We start from the raw sequence: 12,038 nt of genomic DNA, 5'->3' as shown, positions 1-12,038 counted from the left end.
CATATCATCCTGAATGATAAAGTTGGCAAGTTACATTAATGAGCTCGTTTTGAGATCTTTTATTTATACTTTTGACAAGGCACTTTTGTAAGTGTCTTTGGCAGCCATTGTAGCTTCGTTCTTCTGGAAAAAACTTAAAGAGAGAGCTTGAAAGAGAGCGAGGAAAGGGTGAAGTTTGAGAGAGGGAGAAGATCCTGTGAGGGGGGACTAAAGGGTGTGTAGAGGAGGATTCCACACGGTTGATCCAGTAAGCTTACACCTTAGTACTATCATTCAAGACTTGTCTTGAGGGAAGTTCATAGAAAAAGAAGATCTCTTTGGTGTCAAAGGACCCGGCAACTCTGCCGTACCGGGGAAGGTGGAAGTGATTTTATAAGGGTTTCTCCGCCTAGCTTTGGGGACTAAAGGAGAGACACTTAGTTTAGTGCAATACTCGGAGCGTGCCTCTGAGGAGTGGACGTAAGTCAAGGTTTGACCGAACCACTATAAATCTGGTATGTTCTTTCCTTTATTATTTCCGTATTTAATTTTTGCATTGTGTTTTCTTTGTGGTAAATTTTGTTTTTTTTTTGTGATTATGCTTTGATTGTAAAAAAGATATTTAAAATATTAATTCACCTCTCTCTTAATTAGCCTTGGGCTAGTTCATAAGGGACCTAACATCCCTAACTAACTTTCACCACATCGAGGTATAATGATCTTAGTTCTTTCAAACTCATTAATTTTATGGAGGATCAAGGTTCATTCAAGATCTGACTAATTATCATCTTATCGCTCTCTACAGTAACATAGAGATGAGGTTTATCGTCTATAGTACCGCACATCACGTCCTCTTTAGAGAAGGTGATGAACGGCTTGTTATGAACTTGTAGAATCATGGTCAAATTTTATTCAATAAATATTTTTCATATCTTTTGGGATCTTTGAGATCATGTATCTTCATTGATAATTATATCCTTGCCCTTGTCCTTGTTAGAGACCTCTTTCTTCGGTGGAGAGAGTAGTATATTGTCACTTCTCAATTGAACTTGAGTGATTTCCTCTTGTTTAGAGTCATTTAATGGCACATTTTCTTTAGAGTCATCCATTATTGTATCCAGGGATTCATCTGTTGATTCAGAATCACCAACCAGGTTTATATGTCCCATCTAAGATGATAAGTTGTGGTCCGACCCATCTTCCTTTGGAAAATACAAGTAATCTTTTGAGCTATAGTTCATTAATGTCACCATCAGACAAGACTAAAAAGAAACTTTTTTAGTGTATCCTTCTTTTATCAGTGTATTTTGTGCCCCTTAGATGACTCGACAAACTTCTGTGAGAAGAGAATTCTCATTGCCTTCTTCGGCTACATTTATTTTTTGTTCTAACATGAAGTCAACAAGCTTGATAGGTTGCCTCATAATCTGATAATATTCATCCAAACTATTGATAGCTCTCTGAGTTATAGCCTTTTTTCTCTTCCAGCTTCTTCAGTTTGGTCTTCTTCTTAGTGGGCTTCACCTTTCCGGACTTTGAAGTCCCAGCTTGGTTGGAGAATTATTTAGATGTAGAAGTTTGTATCATAAACTGAGCTTTCAAATTTAGCACTGGCTCCGTAGGAGATTTCCACTTCAGCCTTTAGAACTCCTTGGAGCTATTTCAACATTTTCACAATTTTCTTAGAGATCATAGTCTCCCACTTCTCTTCTTGAGTTATCTTCTTTTCATTTCTTCTTTATTCAATTAGGGGTACGAAAGAGGTCGTAACCACCCGAGTTGATTCTTTTCCAGGATGAGTTAATACATTATCTAATAATGTGAGCTCTCCATTTTGATATTTTCGTTCGAGCAAATTCTTAAAGATATAGAAGTCTTCAATAGGATGGTTGGATATCCAATGGTATGGAAATAATTTGGATTGCTAGTGTGTTTTGAATCCTCTGGCCTCTTACATTCTGGCAGCTCTAAGCCCGTTTTCAATGCCTATCAAAATAACTTAGCAACACTCTCCCTCTTGAATGAATAGTCCTTATTCATCTTTTCTTTAAGAGATGGGAACATTCTATCATAAGTTCCCATTGCTTACTTCAGGCATTCTCCACCAACCTGATAAGTTCGTAGCTTATCATTGCCCCCGAGTATAAGCTTTGGTTGAGGGTTAAGGCTATTGAATATCTTAAGCTTTTCTTTATATTGCATTGACTGCTTGCCTTTGTCGACACTATAAACCACATGTTTCCCCTTATCAGCTCTGGAGAAAAAAGTGAATTCAGCCTCACCTCTTATAGCACTTGAGGCTTTAGCCTTCTTGTAATTATTAGAGTGGCTCTTTGATCTTAACAAATTTAATTTCTCAAACTTGGCTACCATTCCAGCAAGTCTTGAAATGTGGTAATCGTAGTCATGAACAGGAAGGGTTGCATCTTGTCATTAATATTGCTCATTAACAACTATACGTCATGCTCTTCTTCAAGTTGTTGCTCACATTTCATACTCAAATTTCACCAATGAGTAATATATTTTGTCACTAACTCATCCCTTCTCCTCTTCTTCAGAGTAAGGTTAGTGATCATTATCATCTCAATTGTACTGGTAAATCTCTTCACGGATATAATTTCTAATTTTGTGAAAGTTTTCACAAAATCATTCTACAGTTCATCATACCATTTGAAAGCAGCAGCTGTCAAACTACTAATGAACTATTGAAAGAGTAGGGCATCATTTTCCCCTGTATTCCTACAAGTAGCTTTGAATTATGCTAGGTGCTGCCGATAATTTTTATTGCCATCAAAAGTATTAAATTTTGGCACATAATATCCTTTCAAATATGGCACATGATCATACTCAGCGTGATATGGGCAACCTTTTCTCACCAACTTCTTCGTTTGATCAACGATTATAATATACTTTATTTTTTTTGTGATTATTCTTTCCAGCTGTGTAGTTGTCACAAGTTCAGAAGTACTTGTAATATTTTGTGGAGTGGGTTGGTGACTGACATTATGGACTTCTTGACCACCTTTAGGAGCTCCTCTTATTCCTGATACTTTGACACTTGGAATTTTGGAGGATCCATAGGAAAATTGAGCATGGAACCAACTATAGCATTTCTCTGCATCATCTGTATCATTGTCACCATTTGGGCCATCATCTCATTCATTTTCTCATTTAATTGAGAGATTTCCCTATCCTTTACCCTCATTTCTCGTCTCATTTATCATCGCATATCGACAAGCATGGTATTTTCATCATCAAAAGGATTCTCCTCTACTTCCTCCACTTCCTCTTCTCATTGGGAATGGCCACCTCTACTAGTGGTGGACCCATCTCTGCGACGATGTCGGTATACTTGTATAGGTTGCAGCCGCCAATTGCCGTCATCTTTGTCATCATCATAATCGATGTCATCATCGATATTTTTATGTGTCACCATATAGACAACTTTCATATTTATAGCATTATTAATTTCTTTCATTTCTTCTTCTATATATTCTTCTTCTTCTTTTATATTTTCTTCTCCTTCCTCTTCTAGTACTTGGATCTCAAAGCCGTGATGTAACTGAATCTATTATTTTTTATTAGGTAAGGAGATTTCTTTGATCAATGGGATGCGGTTGAAGTTAGTCTCTTCATTTGGAGGGGGTGGCGATCCATTGGAGGATTCTCCAAGGTGTAGACCATTGGGAGGGGCGTTATTATGGGTCTTCTTTGGAATCCATCTCTGATGTTAATTATAGGATAAGGGGCAGATCTCCAGTAAGCCATAGCAGATGTCACGCCCAAATGAGTTCTTCTTTATTCTTTTTTGTGAGGCTTTGGCCTCCATATTTCTTTTCCTTTTCGTAGGGACATTTCAGCGGTGGATCCCTGAACCTAAGGTTCAAGTGTCACACCCCAATGCTCACCATGCGGGACTTATTTTCTTTTTTTTTTCTCCATCGTAATAGATAAGCATTCTCGTGATGGATTTCTGCTAGTCTCGACCATCAGTTGTCATTGGTATCTTCTCTTCTTTAGTCCTCTATCTTTCACAGTCTTCAAGACCTTGTGGACTTGGGCCGAGAGAGTTTCAGGCTCTTTCTTCTTCCGAGGAGCAAGAACTTTAGGCTGTTGGTCCTAAAATTATTTTTTTAGCTCACCAGTGGAGTTGTCTCTCTTCTCCCATTTTTAATTCATGAATCCATTCCGGATAGGAATGGATGCTTCTAGCTCCCAGGCCGATAGATTAAATGGAATATTGGTAGCAGTTGTTGTTGGGCTCGTGGCTCAATATTCCTATTTCTCCTTTACCTTCTTGTGAGCCTTCCTCCAGATTAGGAAACCTCAACATCATTCTTCCCGAGTGCAGGAAATTCGGTTGGCAGGTATATAATATTTGTAGTCACCAATAAAATTCTTCCATCAGCTAAAATCCTCTTGGTGGTTGGGGCCTCAGATTGAGAAAGTCGTTCAAATATAGTGAACCTTCTATGAGGATTTTTAACAGTAGGTCATGGCGCTGGTAGATTCATATAATGTGTGGCAACTTCAATAGTGTGGGTCCTCTTGGCATGACTTTTAAGGTTCGTGTAGGGAAGTCGAGACTACCAAATTGGATGGAAGTTCCAGTCTTCCCAATCTCGATGATAGCATTTGCCAGTTGGATCCTAATATCTTATCCTAGCTGGAAAGTCATTGAAGTATTTTGTAGATCCATCTACATGAATGAAAGGTAAGGGTTAGTAATCAGAGCCTGATACATAATCTCATACTTTCAAAATGTAGAGACTTGCATAAAATAAGGAATAAATAAATAAATAATATCAAATGATTAAAATAATATAAATTCAAAAATCCTGCTAAATGCCATATGAATTGGTTGAATGATCATTTTATAAGATTCAAAGTTTTTCATTCATTAAATGATCATATTAAAAGATTCAAAATCATGAATATAGGTTAAAATAGTTTCTACTATAACATTGAGATGATTAGGCAAATATGGAAAGAGAAACCAATCCCTAGTAGAGTTGCCATAAATCTATGGGCTCTAAAAATTTGGCCCTGGTCTCTACCCGTTGTGCTTTTTCTTTTTTGGGGGAGTATTAACAGAATTAAGTTCTGGGGTAAATTTTGGAAGGTAAATGAGTTTGTAGATAAGACACTGCTAAGAGATTTTGCCCTTATTTTTCAAGGACTTTATGATCTGAGTTCTGATTTCCTATAGGTGCAAGCCCCTATAGTTAATTACCCCTCTTAATAACGAGAGAGAACTTTCGATTAAGGCTAGTCATCAATCAGATATGTAGAGAATACATGTTATATGACATATAGTAGCAGCATGAGTTTGGATTTAGGAATTTTGAAAATTGATATTTAAAATAGAAATTTCACCATCTTCCACTTAAAGTGGATGGTGGTGGAATAGATGATGGACTCGATCAAGATCCCGTGGTTTTATCATCCCTGGCCATCATTCCTAGTCTACTTAGTTAGAGGAGGTAGTCAACCCAACCTAATAAAATGATACTTATAGACATCCATGGGTTACTTTGTCTAAGAGTACCTTGTAGACCTGGGGTAGATGTTCATTTAAGGGAATAAATTTGAATCCACCTTAGTTAACATAGGGCTTTATGCCCTATCGATCATATCATATTGATTTAAATCTTAAGTATTTGATTCAACTAATGAATGTATTGTTTCTACCATAACTGGAATTTTGTGGTGCCATTTGGCAGCAAAACTACTCAGTTTAGAGGGCCACAGGTCATAATCGTTTATCCTGCAGTGCTATTTGTTGACAAAACTGCAGTTAAATGACACGTACCATATTCTTATTAGAAAGAGATTGTTTGAGAATGGATTCTAGTGATATTTTCAACTAGGCATTAGCTCTATGTGAGCTGAAGTAAATTTTACTTTATTCACCCCTGATAAACTATTGTGGGAGGTGGATAGATTTTGGTTTAAGTGTTGATGAATTTACTTCAATTTTAAATATTTTTGAATTTTGGGTTTTTTTTTTAATTTCTATGGAGTTTTGATAAACATTTGAGAATTTGGAAGACATTTGAAAGTATTTATGAATTAATCCCTCCAGTTGAGATCTACGTTCAACACAGCCATCATCAAGGTGTTTAGGGTTACTTCCATTGACTAAATATTATCGACTCTATCAAATTTCTAATAGGAGATCACGTTATAAGCTTCGGATCTTTATTGGTGAGTTTTCTTTATTGAAGGTCTTGAAGGCCTAATACGAATATATAAAATAAATATCCCGGTTGACCTCATAACTATATATTTATTTAATAGTTAAAGCCGTATTGACTCCTATCTACCTGCACAGGAGGATGGTCTCGAACAGAGATTCATTTATTGACCCACGCAGCATCCCTATATATCACCTGTGTACAATTAACATGTTCACCGGGACCCATACGGGTGTATAATTTTCTTGATGAATCTTTCTTATAAAGGGTCTTGAAGGCCTCATATAAATGTATAAAATAAATATCCCATTCGATCTCGTGATCACATATTTATTTAATGTTTTGAACTGTGTCGAGAAGGATCGGGTTCGAACTTAGATTCATTATTTAGCCCGCGCAACATCCCAAAACATTACGTATATATCCAAAACACACTCATTAGGGTCTATGCGGATGTTTAGGTGCATTTTATATTTATTTGTTAAATTTTATCGACTACTATTTACTTGCATAGGAGGACTGGGTTAAAATTTATTAACTCGCGTAGCATCCTTAGATGTCACGTATGTTCCTAGAACACACTCATCGGGGACCATGCGGGTTTATGATTACACTTATCCCTTTGTATACCTATGTGTATACAAATTATGATGCATATATCGGGGAATCTTGAGATATTTTTAGTTATGTAGGTAACTGCCATTTAAATACACACAATATTTCATTTGAGAGCTTATATATGCCTTCTATCCGTTAATACGAGTATTGTGGATCCGGTTGCGGTATTATCTTTATATTATAAGACATCTCATCTTCTTGATGTTGACTCCCCTTTCTCGTTCACCGGTAGATCCTTCTTGAAATTCGTGACCGCTGTTTTGAAAAGAACTCATTTTAATATCTTCAGTGTAGAAGACCTCCACATAGTTGACATTCAAAATGAATAGATGTATCTAGGTGCACTTATTATTTCCAGTGTTCATGGATGTTAAAACTATTTCCTTCCCAAGTTTAGAACCACGAAGAAATTTTGGAACACCAAGAAGTTTAGTTTGAATTTGTTTAAAAATCTCTTGCATTATGCTGGGAGGTGTCCTTCCCCATACATTGAGTTGTATTCGTACCCGACATAGTCACAAATCTCAATCACCATTGTTGTAGCTGATATATGGACTTGTGTCCACAAGGGTTTGTTGTACTTATGATATACCAACTAATGTTATCCACAAGCGGTTCGTGTTTATTTACAAGGACCCATTATTCACTATGACATTTATGAAGTGTTTGTAGAAGAGCCATTGTTCCTACATCATATCCACCTTTCATCAATCTCAGGTAATTTGATATACTTGCTTGCAAGGACAGGTCTTCTACTATCAATTGAGAGTGTTTCCATCTTCAGTTAACAAATGAATTATTGTTTGTATTGAGGTTTTCAATAATGAATATATATATATATATATATGCATTCTGCAACCATCTGTTGTCCTTGCAAGTATGGTGTATTTGACGTCATGGGGACTCGTATGTGCTTCAAATGTGTTGCATTGTGTATGCATGTAAGAAGCTTTGTTGCTTTGGTTGCATATTCTAAATCACTTGGGTTTCCTTAAACATCTTTCGCACGCATTTAGATTTTATCTCCCACTTGCAACTTGTTGTTCATTTGGATGACTATGCATTTAGACTTTGATTTGTTCATTTATCCAAAGCCTCGTCCTGTGTATAATTCATGTTAAAGTATCTTGCGATTGGACCCGAGTTCAAGTCATTTGTTATTTGCATTCGAATTTTAGCAGCCTCCCAAGTGATTTAAAGGAAAAACAAAGAGGCAACCTCCCATCCATGCTACATGAGCACTTCAGGTAGATGTCTGGCGACACCGCGATTACATTTTCTTCAATCCCTAAGGCGCTTCATGAGCGCTTAGGGGGTCTTTGACCCCTGTTGAAAAGAGCAAAGGGAATTTTTCACGTATGGGTACTTAATTTTGTTCCCTTCATGCTACATGAGCAGTCTGAGGATTACCAACCCGTTGCAAGCATCGCACCGGTTTTTCTCCCTACTACGTCACGTGAGCGCGTAGGGGGTTTGCCGGCTCGTCGCAAGCATCAACAGTAGGATTTTTTTGAGTTAGAAAATTTATACCTTTGCGCCTGACTACAATGGTGATGACGGCGAAGTGCAAAACTACCCAAAACTCCTTTTTTTTCCTCTCTTTTTTGTCTCTTTTTTTAATACATACAAACAAACAAACACACACACACACACATATATATATATATATAACCTCGGAAGAGGGAGGTCAGGTCTGCAAATGGGAAGGAGTTTGGAAGTAGGGAGAAAGTAGCGAATGGGGAAGAGCGATGGGAGTTTGAGGGCTTCGTTCGTGTGGAGTAACCGGAATGGATCAGGCTTCCTCTCCCTTTTATTAACGCAGTTGGGAGTAGGATCGAGGCAGTCGTCGCAGGATTCATGGGGAAGAGACCGATTCGGCACTGCTGCACAGTGCCTCGGCGGAACTTCGGCAGGATTCGCGGGATCCAGGCAGCAGAGGTATGTCGTGTATTTCTTCTCATTTTTTTTATTTCTTTTGGCCATAATCCAGAGGTCAACACGTTGTATGTAGAAATTATATCAGGCTTCATTTGGGGTAGCTATCTTAATGTTTTATAAAGTAAATTTTTAGTATAAAAATTTTTTATTTAAATAATTTTTCTTAAAAAAAACTATTTTCAATGACATAAAAAAGCTGTCCCAATTGAAGTTTAAACCTTAGTGACAGCTTAATAATCTGATCTTATATCAAAACATTTGCTAATCATTATTTATTTGTCAAAATAATGGACTGAAAAAAGAACAAACTTATTCAAACCATCTATATCAACTTAAAGCTTTATCACAAAAACAGAATTTATGTTTGCGAAATTATATCAGACTTCTCAAGAGAAAGAGAGAAATATATAGTAGATAAACAGAATGATCAAGTAGCTATACTTGAACAATCAGATGCAGCTTTTGCTATTAATTTTATTCTGTGAAACTTCTTTCCATTTGTTTTAGTAGCAAGCATTTGAAAATTGTAGACTTCAGCAGTAAAGATGAAAGCATTGCCAAAGCTAAATTTCATTTTTTTTTCTTGCATATGCTAATATGTTACTTTGGTCTTCAGCATCTGTGTCCCTGAAATTATATCCTCCCAAAAAAGATCCGAGATTGCTCGAGTCACTTCTCCGATATTTCCTGTAATATTATTAAAATTGAAACAAAAACAATGTAATTCAAATGAAATTTCAGATTCACCAGAAAAGAAAAGATAGTTGTTTACCATCTCCAATGGGTTTTCCATCCCAATCAACCACAGGCATTATTGGAATTAAGCTACTGACAAACATCATCTCAGCTGAACCCTTTGCCTCTTCAACAGATATATCTCTTGTGCGCACACTCTTCAGAATTCCTTTTCCAATCAGTTTATTTGCGAGAATGAGCAGCCTCTTAGAAGTGCAACCAAACAAAATCTTTTCTGGTCTAGGAAGTAGAAGTTCTCTTTCTTTGCTTACAAATGCAATATTACAGTTAGGACCTTCCGCCACATAGCCTTGGTCATCTACCCAGATTGAGGAATAGGCACCCTTTTCCTCGGCCTCCATTTTAGAAAGAACATTAGGAAGGTAATTTACTGTCTTTATTGTTGCAAATTTTGGAGGCTTTGTTGGAATTGTTGTTGTTATGACCTTAACACCTTCCAATATTCGGCTAAACTCTTTGGCTATGGCTACTGAGTAGAATGTGGGCGTTGAATTTCTTGGCGGCGATACTAAAAAATCACCTGGTCCAGAACTTAGCCAGTAGCGAATGGAGCCGGTCTTGAGCTTTGACGCAACTGCAAGAAAGAGAAGAATTTCTTTGATAGTTTCACGAGGGTACGGTGGGGATATTTTTGCTGCTGAAGCAGATTTGAGGAATCGGTCTAAATGTGAATCCATGTCATACAAGCATCTGCACTAGTCCAGAATAACGATCATAAGTAATGTTTCTGAGCAATTAATTATTTAATTCGATGCATGTGTTATTTTAGATTTATTTTAATTTCTGATTATAAGAACCGAAGCTTCATTTTTGAAACTTGTTCGGATTAGTTGAGATTTAGAAGCTGATTTCCTTGGATTAACTTTTTTTTTTCATGGAGATTACTACATTTAAATTGATAAACTGTAATTGTTATGATTAAGATATTATGGAATGGAAAACAGACGAGGATGTTGAAATTCCTATTTATGAACTTGGTGTTGCTCTTAATGAAATCTGTGATAGAGAAACAAAGACATTTTTGTCATTGATTCTCCCAATGGACAAGCAAGCACATGCTTCACAAAACAAGATCAATGAACAGGCGGACTAACAATATTTAAGCACGATATGTATCTGTACGCTTAGAGTCAAAAGCATGATCATCAAATGTTTATTATCAATGCTCAATTACCCATTCATGAGAAGCGCTGTGTCAAACACTCCATGTCCTCTATGGACCATGTGATCATCTATTGGAATGACCATTAGAGTCGGATCAAGAATGATTCCACCAATCAAGCTGGAATACATTGCTCGGTATGGATGCTCGTCCACTGATTTATTAGGCAATTTTCCTCTCATCTTCTCGATTACCTGCAACAATTAAAGATCTGTAGATTACAAGGATAATAACACGACAGACACCTTAACGTTGATTGATACATGAACCATCATCTGCAACATATTTGTTGCATTAGAACCGGAGACAGAGCTGCTGCACGTTCACTATGTTGCCAGCTACATTATCATAAATCAATTTTAGTGAAAATTGAAAATTATTACTTTATTCCGCTTTGCTCAAAAGCAATGGAAGTAATAAGAATTTAATTCAAAACACTAAACCCAAATTGTACGTGAAAATTTTTAGGGAAAGCTTGAAAGTAAAGAACTAAAATGCAATTTGAATTTTTACGTGTGTCCTATTAAGAATACTTTTTATCCGTTGTGCCCTATTGATAATCAAAATCTTATAGTAATCATTATTAAAAAAAAAATTACAATTAAGGAGCTTAGCCATTATGTTTAAAATTCATCTTTTCCGCTGAAACAATATCAGAGATAGCAGAATCTTAGCATTATTTAATCAAACAAAAAAAAATTTTTGGTGAACCTCAGAAGCTGAATAGACGGGAATACAAACTTCAGTCGGCCATTTCTCATGCCCTGCAGCGAAACCAAGCACATTATTTTGTTTAGAAGAGTACTTGGAAGATCCATTTAATGGAGACAAGCTAGGAAGTGGCGAAAAAGCTGGAGGAGAGGAAAAGGATGGAGAAGAGGAGGAGGAAGGTGAAGATGTCTGGAGAGTGGGAGGTAGGGTTGGCTGACCGGGAAGAGCCATAGCAACGTAATTGGGGAAGGAAGTTAGTAAAAATAAGAAGGGATTGTGAAACAGATGGGAATATATTTTGTTGTATCAGCGTTGCTTGTTGATGTTTTAATTGGCATCGTTGATCTTATTTTTAAGGCAGAAAACATTGGGAAGAGGACATGGTATCATTTTGAATTTTCTTCGTACAATAAAGATGCTGCTCTAAGCTTAGTTTATAATTTACTTCCATTCGTATTTTGCATAACATTATTTTTTTCGAAAAAAGGAACTAAATCCTGTAATTTTTTATAGGCTAATAAAATTAAAATTTTTTTGGATAAAAAACGTTCAAGGTACAATTTTGATACACACATTTTAGTTTGGCCATCAAAGCCAAGTCATTGTAGACAAAGACAATTTACACTAAAGAAAAAACATTAGCTTTCCGGTAGAAAAAATTGTTGGGTAATCAATAA

At 36.5% G+C, this 12,038-nt stretch overlaps 1 protein-coding gene and 1 long non-coding RNA gene across 2 annotated transcripts; one reads left to right on the top strand and one right to left on the bottom strand.

The window, feature by feature from the left end:
- Positions 1-8,470: 8,470 nt before the first annotated feature.
- On the top strand, positions 8,471-11,805 carry LOC114579701. The gene is made up of 2 exons (XR_003700810.1): positions 8,471-8,732; positions 11,367-11,805. It is a non-coding gene; the product is annotated as an uncharacterized LOC114579701 (long non-coding RNA).
- On the bottom strand, positions 9,351-11,348 carry LOC110106907 (D-amino-acid transaminase, chloroplastic). The gene has a single exon (XM_028695127.1). The coding sequence runs from the start codon at positions 10,163-10,165 to the stop codon at positions 9,476-9,478; it is 690 nt and encodes a 229-aa protein (XP_028550960.1). The 5' UTR covers positions 10,166-11,348; the 3' UTR covers positions 9,351-9,475.
- Positions 11,806-12,038: the final 233 nt, after the last annotated feature.

Source organism: Dendrobium catenatum, unplaced genomic scaffold (assembly GCF_001605985.2).
Source record: "Dendrobium catenatum unplaced genomic scaffold, ASM160598v2 fragScaff_scaffold_621, whole genome shotgun sequence".
NCBI lineage: Eukaryota > Viridiplantae > Streptophyta > Magnoliopsida > Asparagales > Orchidaceae > Dendrobium > Dendrobium catenatum.
This window is presented reverse-complemented; position numbering and strand designations above follow the sequence as displayed.